The 25,832-nt window shown below is 54.1% G+C and overlaps 1 protein-coding gene across 1 annotated transcript; it reads left to right on the top strand.

Moving 5' to 3' along the window:
- Positions 1–383: 383 nt before the first annotated feature.
- Positions 384–24,611, top strand: Map7d1 (MAP7 domain containing 1). The gene is given in 27 exon segments (XM_059254966.1): positions 384–683; positions 14,305–14,655; positions 14,794–14,862; positions 15,560–15,684; positions 15,686–15,724; positions 16,351–16,374; positions 16,376–16,436; positions 16,439–16,465; positions 17,803–17,885; positions 17,887–17,914; positions 19,125–19,231; positions 19,233–19,419; positions 19,422–19,507; positions 19,607–19,651; positions 19,653–19,747; position 20,173; positions 21,432–21,494; positions 21,496–21,738; positions 21,740–21,761; positions 21,994–22,171; positions 22,258–22,396; positions 22,486–22,590; positions 23,130–23,183; positions 23,370–23,412; positions 23,513–23,603; positions 23,722–23,915; positions 24,016–24,611. Coding segments are annotated over 27 exon segments (2,517 nt in total). The 5' UTR covers positions 384–637; the 3' UTR covers positions 24,027–24,611.
- The last annotated feature ends 1,221 nt before the right edge of the window (positions 24,612–25,832 follow it).

Here is a 25,832-nt window from a genome sequence, read left to right as displayed (position 1 = left end):
AGACTTGATGCCGGAGCCTCCAGCATCCAAGGGTGGGAATGGGAGATCCCAACCCCACTCCCCACTCCCCCAGTCCCAGCGGCGGGTGAGTCACCGGAGAGCTCCCTACATAGTCTTCGGGCGCGCGGCGCGTACCAACGTGCGGCCGCAGGGGGAGACAGCCTAGCCGGCATCGGTCGCCCCGCTCGGCGTCCGCTCTGCGGCGGCAACAGAAGGAGCGGAGTGAGCTTCCCCGGGCTGCGCTGCAGGGCGGAGTCGGAGCCCTCGAGTTGTGCCCGCGGTGGCTCCGTACCCCATCACGGCGGGGGTGGCCGTCCCCCCCCGCGCACTTGGTACGTGCGGAGAGGCCAGGCCCAGCCCGGGCTGTACAATAGGGTTGGGCCGCGACCAGGACTGGGCCGGCGCTGGGCAAAGGAGCAGGATCGCGATTGCGGAGGACCGACACCGGGTAGCCGGCAACTCATAGTTTCGCTGGCCACCGGCCTCGACCTCTCCCACCCCGAGCGCGGCCGCCTCTAGTCGTTGCCCGCCGGGCGGGCCGGGCGGGATGCGCCGCGGGATCCCCGTCCTGGCCTCGGGCCGCCGCCGCCGCCGCTGCCGCTGAGACCCCCCAAAAACCTCCAGTGACGCCGCAGCCATGGAGAACGGCCCGCGTGCGGAGCCCGGGCCGGGCGCACCCGCAGGTAAGCCGGGAGCCACGCAAGAGCGAGCCCGGAGGGAGGCCGAGCAGCCCGCCGGGCGGCCAAGGATGAGGTTGGCGGCTGGGCGGGGACCCCTCCCCCGCCGCGCCCTCTGACCACTTAGAAGTTTAAAAATAAAGGCTGCGGCGGCCGCCGCGGCTCGGGGCCACGGACGCATCTTCTGACAGCTGCCTCCTCCCCCAACCTCGGCGCCCGGACGCACGGGGCATCGGGATCCGCGGGGACCCGGCTAGGGAACCGATGGGGTGACCCTTCTGCCGCAGCCCTGGGCCATCCTCTCTTCCCCACCCCCACTCTCCTTCGAGATCCACCCCAGGCTCTGAAGATCCTCTTTTACTGAGCTGGAGCCGCTGACCTTCTCTCCATCCTCCATGGGCACGTGTGACCTTAGCTTGAATGTGTGTGTTGGGGGGCCCCAGATTCTCCGGCCTGGAACCCCGCATACCGAAGCTAGGCCCTTGTACCCCCACGCCCAGGCCCTGGCCCAGACCTCGCCCCCACCCCATCCGTCCAGCTGCCGCGCAAAGGGCCTGTTGCTGTTGCCGGCCGACCCGGAGGGGAGGGAGACGAGGGGGAGGTCTTTAGCGGTGGCTGCCAAGTAACCCGCCGGATAAAGGCGAGGGGGAGGGGGAGGCGGTATTGTTTGGGGCGCGGGCGGGAGCTGGGGAGTGGGCCGCCTTCTCTGAAGCCAGGCCTACTTCAGAGCCCACCCAGTCCGATCTGGGACAGGAATGACAGAGGTGGATCCGCTGGCCCTGCCGGCACCACTTCACTTCTGTGGGCCGGAGTCGCACTGTAGAATGAAGTGGAGGCTCAAGGATGGCACTCCCGACATGCCACATCATTGCCCAGACTGAGGTTTTTGGATGCTTACACACACACACACACACACACACACACACACACACACACTTCCAAATTTTCAGGCCCTGGACCACCAAAGCTCTCCTTTCTACCCCTCACCCCACCAACCCCCAGTGCCCTGGACTTCTGCAAATCCCATTCGATCTGGGAGCAGCTGATGAGGGGGTGGGGACAGAATTCTGGTTGGGCCTGGTGTTGGAGGGAGGACTCTTTCTTCCTGGAAGGGGAGGGAAAAGCCTGACTACTGAGGACCCAAGTCCTGACCCACTTGACGCAGTGGGGGAGGTGGCCCCATCTCCCACACCCCCAGAGAGTCCCCAGACTAATCCTGCCACCTCCCTGCACCCCTGGGGTGTGGGCCCAGGATGAAAGAGTGTCTGTGGGTGCGTAGTGCACCCAAGATGAGGTGGAGCTGCTTGGCTGTGGGTGGGTGGGCTCCTCCCGGTGTCAGCGTGGGTGCTTGGAGGGGGCCGATGATGGTGTAAGAGGGACACAGGAGAATGGTGGGTTTCTGGAGGTTTAAAGGCTGTGCTGGCAACAAGGGTGGATGGGTTTGTGCTGGCTCTGCGGAGCCTGAGAGGGGACACCTAGGGAGGCCCAGCCTGGTCTAGCCATCTGCTTACTGGTACTCTGCACCTGAGAGTCCTTGGCACTGGGGTGGTGTGCACAAAAGCCTGAGTGGTGACACAGCCTCGGCAGTGGTTGGTTTATAATTAGGGCACTTGGATGGGTGACCCAGACTGAGGATGAGGGCAGGGGTGGGATGCTTGGCTATCCTGAGGGCCTAGGTGAGGGTGGAGGGCCACATGCAGAGGCCTGGGTTGGGAAGATGCTTCTATATGCAGGGGTCTAGATGGAGTTATATGAGAAGCAGGGTCGGGATTGTGACTTGTCCCTACACATTGAGAGTCTAGAAGTGACCGGAGCAATGGCTCCGATGTGCCCATAGTGTGTGCCGGGGAGAGTTTGGGGCAGTGGTCTAAGTCTCAGAGCGTTGGTGATATGACCACCCTGCTGCCTTCAGGTGCCTTTTGTGTACTTGTACACTGGGCAGTAACCATCAACAGACAGCATGGGGTAGGGGACCAGGGTGGCACCCACTTTAGAGTCAGAAGACCTGGATGGAAATCCCAGGCAGCGGTTTCCTGGCTCCTGCAGTGGAGCCCCTGGAAAAGAGGGGACAGGGTTTGTGCTATGAGCCCCATTTGGTTGATGTGAGGGTGAGAGATGATGAACCTGAAGGAACCTGGCACGCAGGCACCAGACACCCTCAATAAAGTGTGATTACCATTATTGTGGTTAGACTCATTAGAACTGGTGCCAGCAGGGAGGCATGAGCTCTGGGGGAGGGCAGGGAGGGAATCCGGAAGCAGTTTAGAGTGTAGACTCCAGAATCAATTTGAGCTCTGCATCATAACCTCCACTGTATGATGGGGGCACTTCTTAACCCGAGTCTCAAGTTTTCCCATCTATAAAATAAAAATAATGCCAGAAATGATCCCTGAGAAGCATTAGGCTCTTTAAATAAGATGAACACATACACTCTTAGGCCCTGGTACCAGCCTAGGTTGGTTGGTTTGTTTTGGTTTTTCGAGACAGGATTTCTCTGTGTAGCCTTGGCTACCCTGGAACTTGCTCTGTAGACCAGACTGGCCTCAAACTCAGAGAGATCGGCCTGCCTCTGCCTCCTGAGTGCTGGGATTAAAGGCTACCAAACTGGATTAGGTTTGCTTTTTATTGCTATCATTTCTAATTCTGTCAGAAGTCTGAGGCTCAGAGATGGAGCACCATTAGAATGGGGTGTGTGTGTGTGTGTGTGTGTGTGTGTGTGTGTGTGTGTGTGAGAATACCAAGGGAGGGACTTCTAGACAGATGTGAGGCAGCTGGAGTGTATCTGGAGAAGAGAAGGTGGGCTGCCATGGCAGGAGGAGAGAAAAGAGGAGTCAGGTCTCACACATTGTCCTGTGGCCCCACCATGTGACAGCAGGGAGCTGGTAGAGCTGAGGTGGTGAATGGTACCTACTGATGTAGTTGGAGAAGCAGATGTGTTCTCTGAAGGGATGTTTGCCTGCCAGCGTAGTGGGGCAGAGCATGGGATTTGTTTGTGGAAGGCCCCACAGAGCAGGAGGAAGCATCGGAGTGGATGGACCTGAAAGGCTGAGTCGATATTGGGGATACTGGCTGAATGGGCCACAGGTATAAATGCAGCAGCCAGCATGGCTGACCCCTCCTGCTGACAGTCCCCGTCACTGGCCTGGTGGGCTCAGTAATGAGGCCTTTAATGAGCCTCTAATGTGCAGTCACGCATGTGCAAATGAGGAGTGAGGGCTCTAGGCCAGCTTAGCCCTCTTCCCCCAAGGATGGCCACTAGTGGGACAGAGGGAAGGAGGAGGAGGAAGCTTGGGGTTCCCGACCAGAGTGACGGCACTTGAGGGCTGCTGGGGCAGGCCTCAAGTCTGACGGAGGAGCTTGACCGGAGGTCATAAGCAGCTGGGAATCATGTCCTTGGGTCCCCTCTGGGCCAGGGAGGGAGGCAGGCTTAAATAATGCAGCTTTGTTGGCTGGTGGTGGCTCTGCCTGGCACCCCCGGGCCACAGCCTCCAGTGTTTCCCCCTCCCGTCTCAGCTGCAGCTCTTCCCCCAGGGGAGTGGGAGCTTGGACTAGGGAACAGGTATTGCTGTTCGTCCCCAGATGTCAGAGGAGAGCGGACCTGGGTGGGGAAGGAGTGACTCCTTGGCTCTCCAAATTGATTGTTATTGTCCCCCGACCCTCCCATCTGCTCATGACCTTCACTGTGCCAGAGTGTCCTGTGTACACTCTGATTTGTTCCATGTGACAGTCCCATGAGCGGGGACTAATTTTCTGCCCATTTTATAGATGAGACCCAGAGAGGCGAGGTTGCTTGCCTAAAGCCACACCGCTAGGAACTGGCAGAGGCATGATTTGAAGCTTAGGCACCAAATCTTTACACAGAATTCTGACCAAGCACGCCAGTGACAGGATCTGGCCCATCACTTTTCCAAAATTTACTTCAATGGGCATCGTGGTCCAGGGGACCCCTGGCCATTTTTTCTTGCAGACACTGGTAGAGCCAGCTAGCCCTTGGGCTCCCAGTGAATCCGATCAGCTTGGAGACAGAGCAAGCCCATTCTCCAGGCACTGGGTTGGGGCTGAGGGAGGGACGTGGTGGAGCCTGAGCTGCGGGATGGGGTCATTTCCTGCCGCCTAAAATAACAGGAAGTGGGTGCTCCTGATTGGAGGCTAGGAAACAATGGCCGCCAGTCCTGCCAGGGAGTGCCTTCAGAGCCTGTCTCACTCAGACTACGGAAGCTTCAGCCTAGCTTCAGGACCCTGTCTCCTACCTCAGGCGAGGCCGGCCTTTCCCAGTGCACTGCTTCTAACTGCTAAGTTCCTCCAGGCCAGGCCTAACGCTGCTCTTGGGAAACAGTAAGAAACACCTGTCCTGGCCCAGCCAGGTGTCCCTCAGGCTTTGTCCTTCCTAACCATCCCCACTCTCCCAACCCGGATCTCTCCAGGAGGAGACCGAGGAGACGGCCCCATCTGGGAGCAGAGTGAGGGTCAATGGAGACAGTTAAGCTGAGTCTGTGCAAACCCCATCTCTACCCTTCCCCAGCTGTGTGGCTTTAGCAAGTGTCTTGATCTCTCAGAATCTGTTTTCCTGATTTGTAAAGTGGGGTAACAGTACCCCTCTCTTAGGATCATATCAAAGAATGAATGAACTAAAGAGGTTACAGACTTAGCTGGGCCGGCCACAAGCCTTAACTGCTGTGATTCACCAGACTTCCTCTGGCCCCAGGTGAAGGAATGCCCTGAAGCGGGAGGGCAGAAGCAACTGGGAACAGGCTAGAGAAATGTGCAGGGGAGATTGGCTCTCTTCATGTGTGTTTCTGAGGCTTTGCCTGTGGTTCAGAGGGAGTACCTGGCTGCTTGTGGGCGTGTCTGTGTGGGTACGTCTGTGTCTGTTTCAGAGTATGTGTGTGTTTTGTGCATGTGGAGTTATGAATCCAGGTCTGTTTCCTGAGAGAGACACAGGAATGTCCTGTCTCATCACTGTGCATGCTCTTGTCTATATTGTCTGCTTTCTCTCTTGGGTGCTCTCCTCTGTGTCTGTCTGTCTGTCTCTCTCTCTTTCTGTGATGTGTATGTCTGTCTGTGTATATTTGTCTGTCTCCACGCGTCTTTGCTCTCTCTGTCTGTCCTCCTGTCTTCGTCTGGAAGGTCTAATGTTGACACCTCAGAAGCCATCACGAGAACAGGAGGTACTCATCTCCTGTCCTGTCTCCCTTGTCTGCGTCATGCCTTCGCTTCCCGGCTGCTCCCCTCAGCTCTCACCTGGACAAGCTTCGCTCTGCCTTGGAGATGGACCTCCCTTCCCCTCTTTGGTCTGGGACCTCACTTCCGGCCTCCTGTTGGCCAGCCTGGGCAGGAGCCTGCCTATCCTGCATTCCTGAGCTCTTAGCTCAGGGCCTGTCTGCCCCACCTGCACCCTTCACTTTTGTGGGGGCACCTCCCTGGGGGAGCCACCGAATCACTTCCTTCTTAGGGATCAGGTAGGAGCCTGAGGGAATGATGACATGGTACCTGACGGGAACAGTGTGACATAAGATTTTGTCATCAAGCAACACTGGGGTTCAAACCCTGCCCCTGACATGAACAGTCCATTTAATATGAGTAACAGTTACCTTACCTATGAAGGAGGCAGGGGCATATATGGTACTTTCCCTTAAGGGTAGCTATGGGAATGGAGTGACATAAGAGAACATGGCTTAGGAGTTGGCAGAGGACAGCGGGGTCTTGATACAGTCATGACATTTAGAATTTAGAGAAACATCTATGCCTGGGAGCACCTTGGAGTACTGTGTACTCTCTTTTTTAAGACAGACTTTCATGTAGCTGAGGCTAGCCTTGAACACTTGATTCTTCAGCCTTTACCTACCCAGTAGGTAAAGGGACTGGGACTACAGGTGTGTGTCATCAAGCCTGGCTTGACTACATACCGTATAGGTGGTTTTCCACATAGGTCCATCTGTCCATCTATCCGTCCATCTGTTTAGGTGTTGATTGATCAAACACAGGTTCCTATTGTGTGTGATCTGGGTATGTCCTGTATGTGTGTGATCTGGGTATGTCCTGTAGGTGCTGCAGAGAGGACTAAGGCTCAGTTTCTTCTCTCAGTGAGTTTTTCCACTGATGAGTCGGGCATGGCAGGCAGATAGATACATAGTGAGGCTGAATTATCAGTGTTGTGAGGGACCATTGGCTCAGTAGGAGCTGGGGTGGCAGAAGAGAGAAACATGCATGAAAGGGCTGCCGGGAGATAGCGCCCATGTGGCAGGCCCACTTGGAACTTGACCCCCATCTCTCGCCAGACCCCAGAGGCTGGCCTTTTAAGGGCTCTTGGAGAGACAGGACTGTCTGACACCACCACATAACCAGTTCCTGCACCTTTGCCCTGCAAATGCAGTTTGTGCCAAGAATTAAATACAAATTATCTACTGCTTATCCAGTTCTTAGCAAATACTTCTGGGAGATAGCAAAATAGCAGAAGAAACTGGCAGTGACCGAAGCCTCCCAGGCTGGCACAGTCCAAAAGCAAGATAAAATGGAGTAACCTAAGGATCATATTTGATTGAGGTGAATAACCAGAAAAGAATCAACCATATTGTATAGATAATTAACCAGGGAATTAATTTGGATTAACATATATTGTTCCAGATAATGCCATCCTGATGACATTTTGTCAGGGTTGGCGTAATTCTGAGGGAATATTTGTATTCTGGGGGTCAGTAGCCTGTCAGGTCACGAAAGTAGTTCCAAGCGTCCTGTTTGCCTCTTGAGACGTTTTTCTTGTTCAGCTGCTGGAGTAAACACTCATTATTATTTTTGTTAAAGTCTACCTGAGTACCTTTGTCCAGGGCACCGCCCAAACTCCGTTGAGATGGAGGTCCTTTTCTTCCTTTCAAGTGTTTAGCACTTCAAAATACATTGCCACACTGTTCTGTTCTTTCCTTCCTTCTTTCTTTTTGGACAGGATCTCTCTGTTATGTAGCTCTGACTGTCCTGAACACGCTGTGTAGTCCTGGCCTCGCTACCTAGACCAGGCTGGCCTCGAACTCACAGAGATCCTCCCTAGTGCTCAGATGGAAGGCGTGTGTCACCACACCCTGCAGATCTGTTCTTTATGAGAGGAAAATTTCCTTCATATGCACCTGCTTTAGGCTAGGGTGGCCTCACGGTTTGACATTTTATTGTCATTCAAAGCACATTTTGACTGTCTGTGTGAACGTGGCATTGTGGTAGCTGCTGCTGCTGCAGCCCTGAGCAAAGCAGAGGTGGCCCAGCCCTTGTAGGGCTGTCTAGAAGGCAGGAAGTACACAAAGAAGCTTGGCAGTCTGTGACAGTGCTCCAAAGAGAAGCTCCTGGAGCCGCAACTGTGTGTAATCGTGGATTCTGTGCCGACCAGAGAAGCCAGGGAATGCCTCTCTGAGAGAATGGTGAGTAGAGCAAAGGAGAAGGAAGAGTTAACAAAGAAAAGAAGGGAAAGAGCACATGCAAAGGCCCTGTGGCAAGAGGAGCTTGGATAGTCATCGGAACTTAAAGGAAGTCAGTAGAGGGAGAGTTCAGGTGACAAGCAGGGATCAAGAAGGTAGAGATTTAAGACAGAGTGGTGGAGAGCGATTGGGCCTTTAGACTATGCCAGACTTGGAGACTCAATTCCAGTGTCTCCTCTTCATCCTCAGAGCAGTGGGACACCATCGAAATTTCCAGTGTTCAGGGGAGAGCAGAGTGGGAATGGGTGTGGCAGAGCAGAACTCTGAAGTCCTCCAGGTAAAAATGGTGATGCTCTCTGCCAGGGTGGAGCTTCTTCATTTCCCAAGTACTTACAGGGCATTTGTGTCCCCATCTCTGCTGGTGCTAGAGGTAAAAAGAGACAGACAAACAGTTGTGCCTCTGGGAGCATAGGCTGGGGCGGCGGGGGTATTGTGAGATGATTTGTGAACCAAATGTGGTGGCACCCACCTGTCATCCCAGTTTTTCAGGAGACTAAGGCAGGAGGATGGCTGGAGCTCTAGAGGTTGATGCCAGCCTAGGCAACATATCAGGACCCTGTATCTAAAATGAGGCGTTGGTGGTGACCAGTTCTAGAAGGTTCTGCTTTGCCAGGGATGTCAGATCCCATTGGCCTCCACCCCTCTCCAACTTCAAGCCTCGGAATAAGTGATTTTTACCACCAAACAATAGACAAATACAAATAAAGAAAGCAAAGGGCTGGAGAGATGGCTCAGGGGAAAATTCCCCTTCTAGAGGACCAGAGTTTGGTTCCCAGTACCCATGTCAGCTGGCCCACAATTGCTGGGAACTCCAGCTCCAGAGGACCTAATACCCTCTTCTGGACTATGGACACATGTGGCGTGCACATGCATGCTCAAACACACATGTAAATGAAAAAAAATCTCAAAAAGGAAAAGAAGAAAAGCTTGGTGTCACCAGTTTGTCAGCCCAGCTACTCAGCCAGCCGGAACAGGAGGACCAAGATTTCAAGGCCTGTCTGGACTCTAGAGTGAGTTCTAAGTCAGGCTGGGCAAGTTACTGAGGCTCTGTCTCAAAGTAGTATGTGCAGAAGCTGAGGATACAGCTCCATGTAGAGTAGTCGCTTAACATGTCAGCGGCTCTGGGGTCGAGCCCCGAGTACTGAAAAACAAACAAAAATGAGGTGGATGCTTATGTAGAGTAAAGGAAAACAGAAACAGAGGAGAGAGAGACTTCAATTATAGTTTATAGTTTTTGGTTTTAAATTTACTTTACCATTGTGTGTGTGTGTGTGTGTGTGTGTGTGTATGTGTATGTGTACAGGCGTGCATTGACACAGCATGCTGTGGGACCCAGGGATGAAACTCAGGTTATGAGGCTCGTACAGCGAGTGTGTTGAGACGGCTCGGTGGCACTCCAGTTTGTAGTTTTAAATCAAGGCAGGCCTCACTGAGAATTGAGACCACAGAGGGTGAGGGAGCAAGCCGAGCTGAAGCTGGGGACAAAGCTATTCCTCCAGAGGACTTGCAAGTTGCAGCCCAGGGCAGAGGGACATGAGGGACGCTGGCTGGAGGGGCTGAACTCCCGGAGAAGGGGAAAGGGGAGATGATGTCCAAGAAGGTGACAGGCTGGAGAGGGAGGGAGGACCCTGGAGAGCCTGTGCACCGGTGGGGCCCCTTTGGGTTCTCATCTTCATGAGATGGGGGAGATTCCGGGGATTTCAGGAAAGAGTGATGTGATATGACTCATTGTTCATTGATCTCTCCAGCTGTGGCGTTGAGAAAAGAGCAAGGGGCGGGGCACGGTGACGGGGATGGTGAGGTAGTCACTGGGCTGTGGTGGCAGCGCACACCTTTAATCCAGCACTCAGGAAGCGGAGGCAGGGGGATCTCTGTGAGTTCAAGGCCAGCCTGGTCTGCAGAGTGAGTTCCAGGACAGCCAGGGTTACTCAGAGAAACCCTGTCTTGAAAAACAAACAAACAAACAAACAAACAGAAATGGAAATAGTGAAAAGTGATTGGATTTGGAGTATATTATGAAAATTAAACCCAAAAGATGGGCTCAGTCACTCTGGAATGACTCCAAGGTCTGAGAGGCTGTGAGAGCTGACTGGGAAAAACTGAGGTGGGAGGAGTGGTTAGGTTTATGACCTCTGTGAGCGATCTAGGGTGTCAGGTAGGGAGTTACAGGAGTGAAACTGGTCCTCCAGGGAGAAGTCTGGGCTGGAGAAACAAATTTGGTTGCTGTCAGCACAGGGACGATTTTTAAAGCTGTGAGTCTGGATGACATCACCACAGAGTGTGGGGCCAGAGAAGAGGTGAACTCCTGACGGCCCTGGGGCGCACAGCAGCATGGAGAGGTTAGGAAGTCAGGGAGCGACTGGCAGAGCGGCACATGTCCCAGCCAGCAAAGCAGAAGGAAAGCCCGACCTGAAGTGTGTCGTCTCCACAGCGGAGCCAGGCAAGGGCTTCAAGAAGCACCACGGGGCCGACTGGGTCAGTGCGGCTGGTAGGTCAAGTCAGCGTGAGGCAAATAACCAGCTCCCGAACTTGACATCCTGGAGGTCAGGCAGAGGGGACGTGGGTGGCTTCTTCAGGACAGGTGCTGCTTGAGGAGGCTAGAGATAGTGTCCCCAGTAACCATCTATACCAGCAACTCAGTGAGGACTTGGAGGCTCAGATCAGTTCCCACACAGGATCAGCCTGTCCTCTCTACAGCCAGGCCTTGACTACATCTGAGGCCATACACCTCACTCCTCCCAGCTCCTCTTCATCTTCACAGTCGGGCCTACTTAGACACTCACCGTCTTACCTGGTGGGTGTGATTTGCCTGGGTGTAGACAAACACGCGCCTACCAGTTTCCTTGCAACACCTGTTAGCACACACAGGCGCTTGAGGAAGGGCACACTACACAAGCCTCACCCTCAGCCTTTATGCTGAGACTTACACACCCAAATTTTGGCCTCAGGCGGCCCTAGGTTCAAATCCTGCTCCACCAAATACTACCTACTTTTATGACCCTGAACAAATCCTTTCATGAAAGGAAGCTTGGCTTCCCTCATCTATGGAATGGGGGAAGACTCTGTGTCCCCCAATGAGTAGCAAGGCTTCACTGAGTGGGTGCCACTAGTGTTGCGTGGTGAAGTTAGTTAAGGAATTTGCACCTGGCTGGGAAGTGACTAGGCACAGTTCTGGCTGGTATGAAGAGCTGGCTACCTGTTATGGGGCTGTCAGAGTTGAAGGTTAGGAGGGAAGCCAAGGCCTCAGCTTGGGCTCTTGCCCGTAGCCCAGGAAGCTGGACAGGAAGGATTGAAGGGGAAAATAGAAACCTGGGGTGGTATAATTGCCCCAATTATATTTGTTTTTACAGTATTGCAACTGTTTTACAGTAATGTTGGAGGTCTGTGGAGAAGGGCCTAGAGCCGTGGTTCTCAACCTTCCCAATGCTGTGACCCTTTAATACAGTTCCTCATGCTGTGGTGACCCCCAACCATAAGATTCCATTGCTACATCGTAACTGTAATTTTGCTATTGTTATGAATTGTAATGTAAATCTCTGATATGTGACCCCTGTAGGGGTTGTCACTCACATGTTGAGAACCACTAGCCTAGACTGCTGGTGACACTGGGTTCAAATCCAGGTTGGGTCACTTACTAGCTACATGATCTCAAACCTGGGTGTGGTGGCACATGCTTGGAATCCCAGAACTCACAAGAAAGCAAGAGGATACAGTTCTCACAAGGCCAGGCTAGCCCTTATGGTGAGACCTTGTCTCAAAGAAAACAAAAAGGACTCTCCCTAGTCTGTGCTTTATTTTCTTGTCTTTATGAACATGTCTTTATATGTCTTTTGTATGTATAATATGTCTTTATAACAACTCCTTCATAAACAGTGAGGTTAGAACTAGAGCATGTAAAGAGCATGTAGCTTTATGTTTAGGGAGCACTCAGAAAAATATGAATGTCAGTGGTGGTGTATGCCTTTAGTCTTAGCACTTGGGAGGCAGAGGCAGGTGGGTTTCTTGTCAATTTGGGGGCCAGCCTACTCTACATAGCAAGTTCCATGACAGCCAGCGTGAAGACCCAGTCTTCATTCATATGTGTGTGAACATCAGTGGCTAGATCTAATCTCACAATGCTGTGACGTAGGTAGTATCCATGCTTTCAGAAGAGCAGCTGTAGCACAGAGCAGGTCTGCAACTATCCAAGGTCACCCAGTCTGCAGGGAAACTGGGGTCCATGCTTGCATTGTCTGGCTCTGAGCCCAAACCATTAGAGACCTTCCTCCCAGAAGAGGGTATTTAGAGAACCAAAGACAGTTCCCTGGGGTGTCTCCTCCCTGCACACAACTTGTCCCAGGGATGGGGAGTTTACATGTCCTGCGAGAGCCAGAGTTCCCAGAACAGAGAACTTAGCATGGCAGTGGTCCCCAGGAAGAGTGAAAATGTTACCCATGATACTGCCTGTTCCCATCTGTCAGTGCTCTGTCCTCACTAACTCCCTAAGTGGCCAGAGGTCCCCTGCAGATGGCATAAGGGCTCAACATGAAAAGAATTCTCTCTACAGAGAGAGGGAGGTAGAAGCACTGTGCTAGGTTCACTCTACCAATTTCACATGTGGGGAAACACAAGTTTGGAGTTTGAGGAGCTTGCCTGTCTTGAGATAGCGAAATTAGAACAGGGCCGTTAGCCTGACGTCTGGTTGTAACCTGTCCTTTGGCGTGACATGCTCACACGTGCATACACATGTGTATTTAACAAGTTCTCTTTTTTTGAGACAAGCTGGTCTAGAATTCATTGTGGAGCTAGGTTGACCTTGAACTCACAGTAGTCCTTCTCCCTCAGCCTTCCAAGTGCTGGAATTACAGATGTGTGCCACCATGTATGGGTGAATATTTATGCTGTAGGGGGTGGGGGGAGTGAAGGAGAGAGGTTTGAGGCTCACTATTTAGCGCAGGCTTACTTCAAACTCATTACATCATCAGGCTGGCCTTGAACTCACAGCCGTCCTCCTGTCTTAGCTGTCCCAGGGCTAGAATTAGAGGTGTGTGCCACCACTATGTTTAGCAATATTCATATCTTTTTAAAAAAGATTTGTTTATTTTTATATGTATGAGTATTTTGTCTGTGTATGTGCACCACATTCATGCCTGGTGGCAGCGGTGGAGGCCAGAAGAGGGTGTCAGATTCCCTGGGACTGGCGTTACAGATGGTTGTGAGCCACCGTGTGAGTGCTGGGAACTGAACCTGGGTCCTCTGCAATAGTATCAAGTGCTCTTAGTCACTGAGCCATCTCTCCAGCCTCTACTGTTCATATCTTTAAAGACTAAACCCAAGGGTTACAAACAGACGGCTCTGTGGCTGGCTGCCTACCCCATTGATGATTTTGGCAGGGCCAATAGCCTACGGGTACTATGCTTTTCCCTTCCCCTTGGTTGGCCCCATGTGCCCAGCCCTGACGTACTCTGTGAACTAACCAGCCTTTGGGTTGGACAGTGAGAACAGAGGCAGAGCAGAAAGAAGGGCCAACAAGGTGTCTCAGCGGGTAAATCACCACCTCAGAGCCTGATGACCCGGGTTCTGTCCCCAGGGTCCACATGGTGAAAGGAGAGAGCCAGTTCTCACAAGTTCTCTGACCTGCACATGTACACCATGGCATGTGTCTTCCCGTACATACACACACCAATACACATAAGTGAATACATGTCATTTATTTTTAAAGGGAAGTAAGAGAGGTAAGGGAGGCAGACATAGAAACCAGTGAACCCCATTTGGTGCTACAAATTTGTTCTCAGTCTTCCAAGGTATCATGCTCCAGCTGCCTCTTTGCACCCTGCTCTGCCCTGCCAGACCCTTCCTTTGCTTTGCCAACTCCGCTCATCCTTCAGACCACAGCTCAGTTGGCACTTCTTCATGTGCAGGTTAATCATGTCAGCTGTGCTGTGCTGTGTGTGGTACTTCCTCCCCGCTGCCATTTGTCTGTGCCCTACTGGAGGGTGAGTTCCCTAGAGACAGGGATCCTCGCTAGCCTCTCTCCATTATGTCATTAGTGTCTGGAGTAGAGTAGGCCTGGCACATGGATAGAGTATCCATGAATGAACAAATAAGTCACTGGGCAGATTGCTGTGTGAATCGACGGTGCGTGTGTTCTGTCTGACCCTCCTACCTCTCTTTTACTTGTCTTTCAGCTGTGATAGCCAGGATTCCCGCAGAGCCAAGACCTTCTCCAGAAGGCGACCCTTCCCCTCCTCCACCACCAACACCGATGTCAGCCTTGGTTCCTGACACTCCCCCAGACACCCCTCCTGCCATGAAGAATGCCACTAGTCCTAAGCAGCTCCCGCTGGAACCAGAGAATCCCACTGGGCAGATCTCTCCTCGGCCAGCTCCACCACAGGAAGAATCCCCATCCTCAGAAGCAAAGAGCAGGGGACCCACCCCACCAGCCTCGGGCCCACGGGATGCCAGGCCTTCTCGAAGGAGTAGCCAGCCGTCCCCAACAGCAGTGCCAGCCTCTGACAGCCCTCCCACCAAGCAAGGTATTTGTGACGTGCCCAGTGTTGGGCTGTGGGTTGGTCACATGGAGGATGAGGACAGGAAGCTGGGGTGAGGCTAGAGGGAACGCTGAAGCCAGTTGCCCCAGGAGACCTTTTGACTCTGTTCTTCCCTCTCCTCAGATGTGAAGAAGGCAGGAGAGAGACACAAGCTTGCCAAAGAGCGACGAGAAGAGCGAGCCAAGTACCTGGGTGAGTGTTTGGGTCGCGTTATCATCTTTCATTGACATTTCCCCAGCCTCTTGTGAATAAATAATACAGACCCTTCTAGAATACTGTGTGTGTGCTGAACTTACTTAATCCTCAGCACATTTGAGAGGAATCAGGTTGGAAAAGATGACATCACTTGCCTAAGAGCTGGTGAAGAGCTGAGATCAGACCCAGACAGACCCCGTGTCTTACCTCAGATCCATGCTCTATACTAGTGGTTCTCAATGTGCAGGTCTCGACCTCCACAGGGTCGCATAGCTGATATCCTGCATATCAGATATTGACATTATGATTCATGACAATAGTAAAATTACAGTTATGAAGTAGCAACAAAACGATTTTCTGGTTGTGGTCACCACAACGTGAGGAACTGTTTTAAAGGGTCGCAGCATTAGGAAGGTGAGAACCACCGCGTCAATGCATAGTCATATGTTGAATTCTGTCAGTAGGCCCCCAAATCATGTACAGGAGGGTCTCGCCCCTGGTGGAGTCACTTGTCCTCCAGCCCGAGAGGTGTTAGGTCAGTGGGGCAAACAGGTTTCCCTAGGACCCACCTTCAGGAAGCCCTGAAGTATGAACGGGCATCTGAGAGTGGAGGCCTCACAGAGGCAGGCAGAAAGGGGGTGGCCCAAGCCTGCCGCAGAACCCCTCGGGTCATGCCCCCTCATCTCTCTCCCAGCGGCCAAGAAGGCAGTGTGGCTGGAGAAGGAGGAGAAGGCCAAGGCGCTTCGGGAGAAGCAGCTCCAGGAGCGCCGGCGGCGGCTGGAGGAGCAGCGGCTGAAGGCCGAACAGCGCCGGGCCGCCCCTGGAGGAGCGGCAGAGGCAGAAGCTTGAGAAAAACAAGGTGCGTTCTCGTCAGCCCCAGTGGAGTTGACACAGGACCTTCAGTCTGCGTGCACATGCGCCCACCGCCTGCGCAGCAGTGAAGCCATCCACACATCCACACATGTCCCGCTGTGCTTCTGTGCCTAGGCAGACCCCATCTGCATCCACCCCTGTGGCTCTGTCCCCGTGTGCCCATGCAGATGCCTTGCTTCACATGTGTTGTGACAGCCCGAGGTCTGTTCTATATATGCAGATACGTGTCCGGACAAACCTACTTCCATCACGTGGATATAGCCTAGGTTGAGCATTCTTGAGTATGAAAGACACGATAGCCTACTCCTGTCTGGTAGCCTCAGCCACAAAGAAAAACAGACCCAAGATCGGGATCCTCAGTGCTAGGAGACATGGCCCTGCCCAGGAACCCCAGGCAAGGAGAGTCCCACCCATCCCAGGAAGTGACTCAAGCCCCAGAAAAGCTCTCCAAGAACTGTGGATAGGATCTGTCTATCACACTTGAATCACAGCAGACTCAGTAACTTAGGTTGCCTGCAGTGAGTCAGGAAGAGTTAGGATGGGAGAGGACTTTCTCCCAGGTATGGTGGCTGATTCTGAGCCCAAACTTCTCTTTTCCCCATTGGCCCCCAGGAGCGCTATGAAGCAGCCATCCAGGCGGTCAGTGAAGAAGACATGGGCTGAGATCCGGCAGCAGCGCTGGTCCTGGGCAGGAGCCCTGCACACAGCTCCCCCGGACGTAAGACCAGTGAGTGGGCTGGAGGTGCTGGTGGGTGGCTGGGCAGGGCTGAAGCCTGCTGAGGTGGGCAAACAACATTTTACACACAAGGTGCTGGCTACCCCCTGCAGCAGGTGTGCCTTGCTTCATGTATCTTCTGGAATAGTCTGTAAACCAAATCACCCCTTCCTAAGGACTTCCACTACCAAATCAGAGATGGATTCTGTCGACTCGGTTTGCGCCTCAAACCTCTGTCGTCTTAGGAGTTGTTTAACACGCTTTCCTCCTGTCAATTGCTGTTAGTTGTTGATAGGTAGAAAGAGGACTTTAATGCTTTGCAGACCCTGGATGCTTACAGAAAACTGTCACCCTCTGTTTTGGAAGGTAGTTTTGGTCTGAGTTTTCTTCACCTGGGCACATTATGGACTTTGGTCTGACTTCTTGCTGGCATGTGTGTACACTGTGCTTGGCCAAGTCTTTATGCAATGCAAGGTTCCATATTTCACGTATCTCCCTGGTGTGGGGGCTCGTAGATGTGTTGTGTGGCCCACTCTGTGAGGCTGTGTTTCAGGCTTTGTGTACCTCGGTGAGGGCTCCTAAGTCAGACCCCTGATATTTGTGTGACCTTTAACTTCTCAAATCTCACTTTCTTCATGTGTAAAATGGGGATAACAGCCCTGCTTGCCTCCAAGGTTGTAGGTAGATGTTTGGAGGATCAGGTGAGGTAACATGTATGTGGTGCCCAGCACAGTGCCTGGCCCATGGTAAGCTGTCATACTACCATGGCTAGGTTCCTTCATTATGTTTTTGCCTGTGTGCATCTTACTTGTGTTCCTCTGTCTGTGCATGTCTACATACATATTATGTGCATGCCTAAGTATCCACCAGCCTGTACACCCTTGTTTGCATGTCTTTGTGTGTCTGGAGAAATAAGTGGATCTGTGCAACTGTGAACTGTGTAGGTCTTCTGTTAGGAACATCTTGCCTTGTCCCAGGATGTGGGTGTTGTATCCATAGCGCCTTGGCTGGGCAGTATCAGCAAGTGCCAGTGTTGGGTGGTTGTGGGGAGGGGTTTGCAGCCCCAGCCCTAGGCAATGGCTTCCTTTGGGCTGGCCAGGAAGGCTGTAGTTCTAGTTTTCCACCGTTTCTTCCCTCTGCTCCATCTCCATTGGCTCCCCAGTCAAGGTTGTTTCCGATCATCTCCCTTGTCCCCTCCCTCTCCCAGGGCCAAGTCAAGGCTCCTCTTCCCCATCCTGCCCCGCTCCTTCCTCTCCCACCCTGCCCCCAGGAGCATCCTGCATGAAGGCCTCAGTGCCCCCCTGGCTCCCGTCTGGCCCGGCCCTAATGCCGTGTCTTTTCCCCTCCAGGTGGGAGCAGGTGCTCCGTGTCGGCAGTAAACCTGCCCAAACACGTGGACTCTATAATCAACAAGCGGCTCTCAAAGTCCTCTTGCCACGCTCTGGTACTCCCCCAGTAGAAGTAAGAGAAGGCCCAGCCTTCCCCCTCCAGAGCCCCTTGTAGCCAGCCAGCCCCCTCCAGAGCCCAGCAGGAATAGTCATCCCTGGAGTCTTCATACTCCAGGTCCAGCCCTACTCCATCCCACCCAGGGCTCTGTGTCCCTGGCAGGAGCAGCATTTGGGCCTGGACCCAGGACATAGTAGTGTCCCGTAGGAGAGAACAGAGACAAAGGACAATGGCCTCAAGAGAAGATTAGGCTAAGGGCTGGGGTGGTAATGGGCAATCAGCTTTTTCTCTAGCCACAGTCAGCTGGCCCTGGCAGCCTTAGACAGGTGGTTTTGCCCTCGTGTCAGGCTAGCCTGGATACTGGGGTGGGGGTATTCTGTGTTCCGCCCTGGAGGACCATGCAACCCTGTCATCTCTGCCTCTAGAGCACCCTGCTTTGGCCTTGGCTGGGTCCAAAGTTGAGACCAACCAGGTGGCACAGCTCCTGCGTTCCCACCTGCCCTGGTGCTTACATATGAAAGAACCATGGTTAAAGTTATTTATAAGTTTCTCTAGCTTTTATTTGGTTGCTCTGTTGCCTAGCAACCAAATCAGCTGCTGCACCAACCCCACCTGACTGACGCTTAAAATAACCCAGCAGCTGAAGGGACAGAGCAGGGTGGCCTAGGGCAGCCAGGCCCTCTAGCAGCCTCTCACACACTCCTAACGGCTGGTTGGAGGAGCACAAGGACCCTCACTACCAGACCCAGGAAGCATGCCTCCCCCAGGCCAGCATGATGAGAACAGGAGAGGCAGGCCCTACTGCGGGACCTGGGAGAGGGCAGTTGGGTCTTCCCTAGATCCTTTTATGGCTCCTTCCTTTGCTCACAGTTTTGAGCCCTGTCACCTGGGGAGACGGGTAGGAGGCACTCCTAACGTGATGCAGGATGTTGGCCTAGGATTTTTTTTTTTTTTCCCGGTTTTGGAATTGAACCTAGGGCTTCTTGCATGACAGCCAAGCGCTCTACTTCTGAGATATATTCCCATTCCCTTGCTCAGTGTGTTGTTGCCTGTGTCTGCAAAAGGAGACCAGATCTCAGGAAGAAATGTGTGACCCCGCGTGATGTGGGGTGGGGGGTGGCGGCAATCCTCTGGAGAATTCTTGAGCTCATCGTGGGGTCAGTGCCTAGTCTCCACCTGTGCCTCCGCCTGCCCTGACCTGCTCTGCCTGGTGCTCTCCCCCCAGATCGCAGCCTGCAGCTGAGCGCATGGGAGAGCAGCATTGTGGATCGTCTGATGACGCCCACCCTCTCCTTCCTGGCTCGGAGTCGCAGCGCGGTCACACTGCCCCGATAACGGCCGGGACCCAGGGTAGGAGCAGCGGCCCTGGGAGACGCCCCACAAGGGCCGGGCAGGGGCCAGCCTCGCGCCTGGGCCACACCCCGACCGCACTCATCCCTCTGCAGCCGTGCCAGTGTGCCCGCGCTCAGCCTCCGCCAGCCCACTAACGCCTTGTAGCGCCCCTCGGAGCGCGCATCGCTGCACCCCGTCGGGGAGCGCGCGGAGCGACGCAAGCCCAGTGCCGGCGGCAGCCCCGCGTTGGCCCGCCGCCGGCTGGAAGCCGCGCCGGTGAGTGGCCGCCGCTCAGGTGGGGACAGGTGCGGGCTGGACTGGAGCGCGGGGCGCCGCTGACCTCTCCTCCTCCTTGATCCTATCCCGCGCCTCCAGGTGCAGAAGAAGGAGAAGAAGGACAAGGAACGGGAAAACGAGAAGGGAGAAGAGCGCCCTGGCCCGCGAGCGCAGCCTCAAGAAGCGCCAGTCGCTGCCGGCCTCCGTGCGGCCCAGGCTCTCCACCGGTGCTGAGCTCAGGTGGGCGGGGGCTCCGCGCCTCACCTGCACAGTCGCTGTCAATCATCCCCAAATACTTGAAGTTACTAAAGGGCAGGTTTTCCGCGTCTTTTGTCCCTCCTGTTTCTCCCTTTCTCTCTGCTCTTACCCCACCGCACACTTTTTTTTTTTTTTTTTTTTTTTTTTTTTTTTTTTTTTTTTTTTTGAGACAGAGGCTACAACTCTTGAGCCGCCAGACACTTAACTACGTGAGCTCAGTACTGGGAATAGAATCCCCAGCCTGCGGCATGCCAGGCAGGCACCCCATCACTGAGCTATATTCCCAGTACATTTTGTATTTTGTTCGTTTGTTTAAGATGTTTCACACTAAGTTGCCCAGCTTTAAACCTGTGATTCTTCTAAATTAGCTGGGGTTATAGCAGACCTATGCCACCATACCTTCCCAGTGTGTGTGTGCATGTATAGGTCAAAGGACAACTCTTGGAAAATCAAGTTCTCACTCAATGCAGGTCCCAGGGATTGAACTCAGGTTGACAGGCTTGGTGGCAAGCCACCTTTAACTGCTGAGCCATCTCACTGGTCCCTTTTTGTTGTTTGTTGGCAAGAATGTAATATATCGCCAGCCGGGCTGGTGGTGGTGCACGCCCCTTTGATCCTAGTACTCGGGAGGCAGAGACAGGCGGATCTCTGTGAGTTCGAGGCCAGCCTGGGCTACCAAGTGAGTTCCAGGAAAGGCGCAAAGCTACACAGAGAAACCCTGTCTCGAAAAACCAAAATACCCCCCCCCCAAAAAAAAAAACCTTTAAAAAAATAAAGGAAAAAAAAAAACAACTATAACAAAAAGAATGTCATGTAAGCTAGACTGACCTTTAATAAGCTCTATAGCCAACGATGACCTTGAATTTATGGTCCTTCTGCCTCTCCCTCTCAAGTGCTGGCGTTTCAGGGCTGTGTGCATGCTCAGCGAGCAGTCTACCAACTAAATGCATCTCTAGCCCTTGTTCTGCTGTTTGGTGTTTGTGAAGGCAGGGTCTCCTTAAGTAGCTCAGGTGCCCTGGACTTTCACTCTTTCTCCTCTCCTCTTCATCCACCCCCTCCTTTTTCTCCTTTCATTTTTTTGATTATAGACGCTCCTCCCCCAGCTCCTAAAACAGTAACACCTGATAAGCAGCTCGGCACATACCTGATCGTGAACAGCTTGCCCTGTGGTGTTCTGGGGGGCTGAGCACACTGGGCTAAGCCAGGCCTAGTTTTTGCTCTACTAAGTGTAGACGCTGTTGGGGAGGCAGATGTTAGCCAGAACTGCTCACAGATGAAATTTGTAATTGTGACCTGAGATGGATATATGCGCTAAGAGAAATGATAACACTTTGTGAGTGAATAGATGGGGATGCAACCAGCCTGCCAAAGGTAACACTGGAGGCAGTAAGGTGGGGCAGGGAGTAGAGGCCTTTGCTTACGCAAGCATTAGGACCCGAGTTAAATCCCTGGAATCCGTGGAAAGAAAGAACCACCTCACAAAGTTGCCTTCTGACTTCCACCTGCATGCTCACACATGCACACCCCACACAATAATAGCAATCTTTTTTTTTTTTTTTAAGGGAACACTTCTCCAAAGAAGTAACATTGCTTGGGGAGGGGAGTAGGGGAGTGCCTGCCCCAGGTGCTCTGCCCTCCGGTTCTAACCATCTTTCTTCTCTCTCAGCCTAAGTCCAAGGCCCGGCCATCCTCTCCCTCTACATCCTGGCACAGACCTGCCTCCCCCTGCCCCCAGCCCAGGACCAGGCCATGCCCTTCCTCCAAAACCACCATCCCCCCGAGGCACCACTGCGTCACCCAAGGGGCGGGTTCGGAGGAAGGAGGAGGCCAAAGAGAGCCCCAGCCCCTCGGGGCCTGAGGACAAGAGCCACAGCAAGAGCAGAGCCATTGAGGAGAAGGAGCCAGCGGCCCCAGCTTCTCCAGCGCCCTCTCCAGTGCCCTCACCCACCCCGGCCCAGCCTGGGAAGGAGCAAACCCTCAACAGAGCTCCCTTCAGGTGCACAGGAAGTGGGGGTGGGGCAGGGGCAGAGGTGCCATCTTTTCCTGGGAATCAGACCACCACAGACACTGGTGCTGAGGGACAGATCTCCTGCCCGTAACAGGACCGAGTCTCAGACATAGTGATGGCAGCAGTTGGTCACTGAGGTCCTGAACACCCCGGGTGTACAGGGGTGGTGGAGGTGCCTGTACCGGTGCGTGCTGACTCCTGGTCTTGGATCTTTCTCCAGACACCGCTGCCCCGACAGCCCCTCCTACCGCTGCTCCCCCCGTGACCCCTAGCAAACCTATGGCCGGCACCACAGACCGAGAAGAAGCCACACGGCTCCTGGCTGAGAAGCGGCGCCAGGCTCGGGAACAGAGGGAACGCGAAGAACAGGAGCGGAAGCTGCAGGCTGAAAGGGACAAGTAAGTGTGACCTCGGGGACTCTGAGGGCCCTTGTAGCACCTGAAGAAGAGGCACAGAGCAAGCTTGAGTTTTCTGCATCCTCCAGGCGAATGCGGGAGGAGCAGCTGGCACGGGAGGCCGAGGCCCGGGCTGAACGAGAGGCCGAGGCCCGGAGGCGGGAGGAGCAGGAGGCTCGCGAGAAGGCGCAGGCTGAGCAGGAGGAGCAGGAGCGGCTGCAGAAGCAGGTGCCCAGGCGGGTGGATGGGCAGATCTTGGCTGGCTCTAAGTGAGTTTGACCAGGAGGGAGCCCAGAGCTTATGGAGGTCTTTGGCAGAAAGAGGAAGCCGAAGCTCGGTCCCGGGAAGAAGCTGAGCGCCAGCGTCTGGAGCGGGAAAAGCACTTCCAGAAGGAGGAGCAGGAGAGACAAGAGCGGAGAAAGGTGTGCAGGGCCAGTGGGCTCTGGGGGCGGGGCCTTGGTGGGGCGGGGCCTTGGTGGGGCGGGGCCTTGGTGGGGCGGGGCCCTGCTGGGGCGGGGCCCTGCTGGGGCGGGGCCCTGCTGGGGCGGGGCCCTGCTGGGGCGGGGCCCTGCTGGGGCGGGGCCCTGCTGGGGCGGGGCCCTGCTGGGGCGGGGCCCTGCTGGGGCGGGGCCCTGCTGGGGCGGGGCCCTGCTGGGGCGGGGCCCTGCTGGGGCGGGGCCCTGCTGGGGCGGGGCCCTGCTGGGGCGGGGCCCTGCTGGGGCGGGGCCCTGCTGGGGCGGGGCCCTGCTGGGGCGGGGCCCTGCTGGGGCGGGGCCTGGGTCTGACTCCAGTTCCTGCAAATAGTAGCTGGTGAACCTGGGCCTGGGCTTGAATCTGTAGAAGATAGAACAAGGAAGTACTGGTGTGGGCTGAGAGGCACAGCTTTAGAATAGGGCCGGCTGGTGAGAAGTTGAGGATTAGGTCTGGGTGTGGGCCTAACTACTGTGGGACCTCCACACAGCGGCTGGAGGAGATAATGAAGAGGACTCGGAAGTCAGAAGCTGCTGAAGCCAAGGTCAGCATTCTCGGGGTGGGGTGGGGGGGAGTTGGGGAAAGGAGGTTGCAGAAAAGCCTCCAGGACCAAGGAAGAACGTGATGGGGGAGGCTTTCCTGTGTCTGGGCTGAGAGGGAAGGGTTCAGTAGAGCAGTAGACTGGGTCCACATAGCCCTTGCATCTGATGTCTCTTCCTTTTCAAAACAGAAGCAGGACGGAAAGGAGACCACAGCCAACAATTCCAGCCCAGGTAAAGCCCTACTCCCCTCATTTCCTCTGCCCTGCACCCCTGAGCTCCAGTCCCACCCGTAAACAGCCCCTAATTAATGGCCGTTTCTTCGATGTGATAGGCCCTGTGAAGGCTGTAGAGACTCGGCCCTCTGGGTTACAGAAGGATTCTGTGCAGAAAGAGGAGCTGGCCCCTCAGGAGCCGCAGTGGAGGTACCAGCTCCCAACCCCAGGGACTCTGAGCCAGGCAGGCAGCTGCAGGCTGGAGCTGTGGACTACTCTGGGCTTCTCAGGGAGGGGAGGTGCTAACTCTGAACCCCTACATCCACAGTCTGCCAAGCAAGGAGATGCCAGGGTCCCTGGTAAATGGCCTGCAGCCCCTCCCAGCACACCAGGAGAACGGCTTCTCCCCAAAGGGAACTGCTGGAGAGAAGAGTCTGGGTCGAACACCAGAGGGTCTCCTCCCGTTTGCAGAGGCAGAAGCCTTTCTCAAGAAAGCAGTGGTGCAGCCCCCACAGGTCACAGGTAGGGACTGGAGGGACCCTGGCTCTTGGACCCAGCTGCATCCCACCCATCCCTACCTGGGACTGCCCAGCCCTGACGTTTTCCCTCTCCTTTTCCTCAGAAGTCCTTTAAGCAATTGCCTTGGACCTGGGTGCAGCTGTGAAGGTTCCTTTGTATCAGCTCTTGGGTGTCTGGAAGAGAAAGAGACAGAACAAAAATGGAAGTGGCCCGGGCCCTCGGGCATGGGTCCTCTCTGTTGTTTTTAATCTGCACCTTACAGACTGACGTGTCTTTGTCGGGAAGCAGGCCCTGCCCCTCAGTGCATTTGTGTGCTCACACACTCAGACACCCATCTTCCCCACACACACATACACTCATAGCCTCTCTGGCCTCCCCCTGGGGGAAGGACCACTTGTAGTATTTGCCTTGGTTTGGTGGGGTACAGTGGATGTGAATACTGTAAATAGCTTCTGCTCAGACACCTCTATGTGGAGGAGGCGGGTACAGGAGGCAGTCCCTCCTCCCAAGGCTCCCTGGGAAGATCTTCCTCTATTTAACTGTAACTGAGGGGGAACCCAGGTCTGGGAATGGGGGGGGCACCTTGGGCCACAAAATACTGGTTGCTTCAGGGGCGATGCCCCCTGTCCTCGCCTGGAATCAGTGTTATTACATCTGATCAAAGTTCTCCAGAAATAAAGTGAGAATAATTCTGCCAAATTTGTGTGTCCTTGGAGCTGGGGGTGAGGGTAGGGACAGGTGACCTGAGTTCTGAGACTTTCAGGAGCCTAGGGCTTGGAGCTGTCTACTAACTGGTGGTAGCAGTCCTGGACTCCCTGCCCTATGGTCTTCTAGTTTAGTTATGAATTCATCCATTCATTCTTTTAACAGATATTAGTTGCTACACATAACCTATACAGGCACTGGGCTTCACCCTGCCTGGAAGTACAGTAGTAGGAAAAGACAGCCTTTGTGCTTGTGGAATTTCTACTCAAACAGTGAGCATCATGGACACCGTGGGCTGTGCTCGGCATCCCTCCCTGTTGCCCCTTCCTCATTCCCGATAGAATCTAGATTGCCTAGAATCTCTCCAGGTAACCAGGCTCTTCCCAGCACTAACCCACGCATCAGCAGAGGTGGCTGGCTCCTTGCCTCAGGGGCAGTGAATCACACTTGTGATAAGCCAAAAATGATGCTCCTGAATTCCCTGGGTGATTGATTGGCTAATGTGTGTGCAGGTGGCACAGTTGTGTGGCAGATAGTTTTTGAGGTGACCTCCCAGTGTCCCCTGAGTGTTGTAACTGGGTTGGACTGAGTAGCGAGTAGAACACAGGAGAAAGAATGGTGTTTCACTCAGTCCAGGCCTCTGGCTTGGTTGCTCTCTGCTCTTGGACCACTCAGGTGGAGGAAGGCTGGGTAAAAATAAGATCCTTATAAAAGACCTGTGTCCCCAGAAACTGCAGCTTCCTGACAGCAGTTAGGAAACTAAACTTGGAAACCGTGCTTCAGCCCCAGGCCAGCCTTCCGACCACTTTAAGCCTGGCTGACAATGTGACTGTCACCTTATGGGACACCTAGAGCTGGAACCAGCCAGTTTAGCCACCTCCAAAGACTGAGACAATGCTTTAAATTGGGAAGTTTTGTGATCATTTGCCACGCAGCAGTAGTGACATGAGGAGAGAAACCCTGCTTATGAGATGTGAGGTCGCATTGTGATGCCTGGAATTAGCGCACGCCCACTAACCAACCTGAAAACAAAGCCCTCGTCAAGAGTGACAGTGTTGAGAACCGAAGCCCTTGAATGCTACGTCTGTTTTTGGTTTTTCTTTTCCCTTTTCTTTTTCTTTTCTTTTTTTTTTTTTTTTCAGTACTGGGGATTGGATGTGGGGCCTCATGCATGCATGTTAGGCAAGTGCTCTACTGCTGAGCTTATAGCCCCAA

This window comes from Peromyscus eremicus, chromosome 2 (genome assembly GCF_949786415.1).
Source record: "Peromyscus eremicus chromosome 2, PerEre_H2_v1, whole genome shotgun sequence".
Classification (NCBI taxonomy): domain Eukaryota; kingdom Metazoa; phylum Chordata; class Mammalia; order Rodentia; family Cricetidae; genus Peromyscus; species Peromyscus eremicus.
This window is presented reverse-complemented; position numbering and strand designations above follow the sequence as displayed.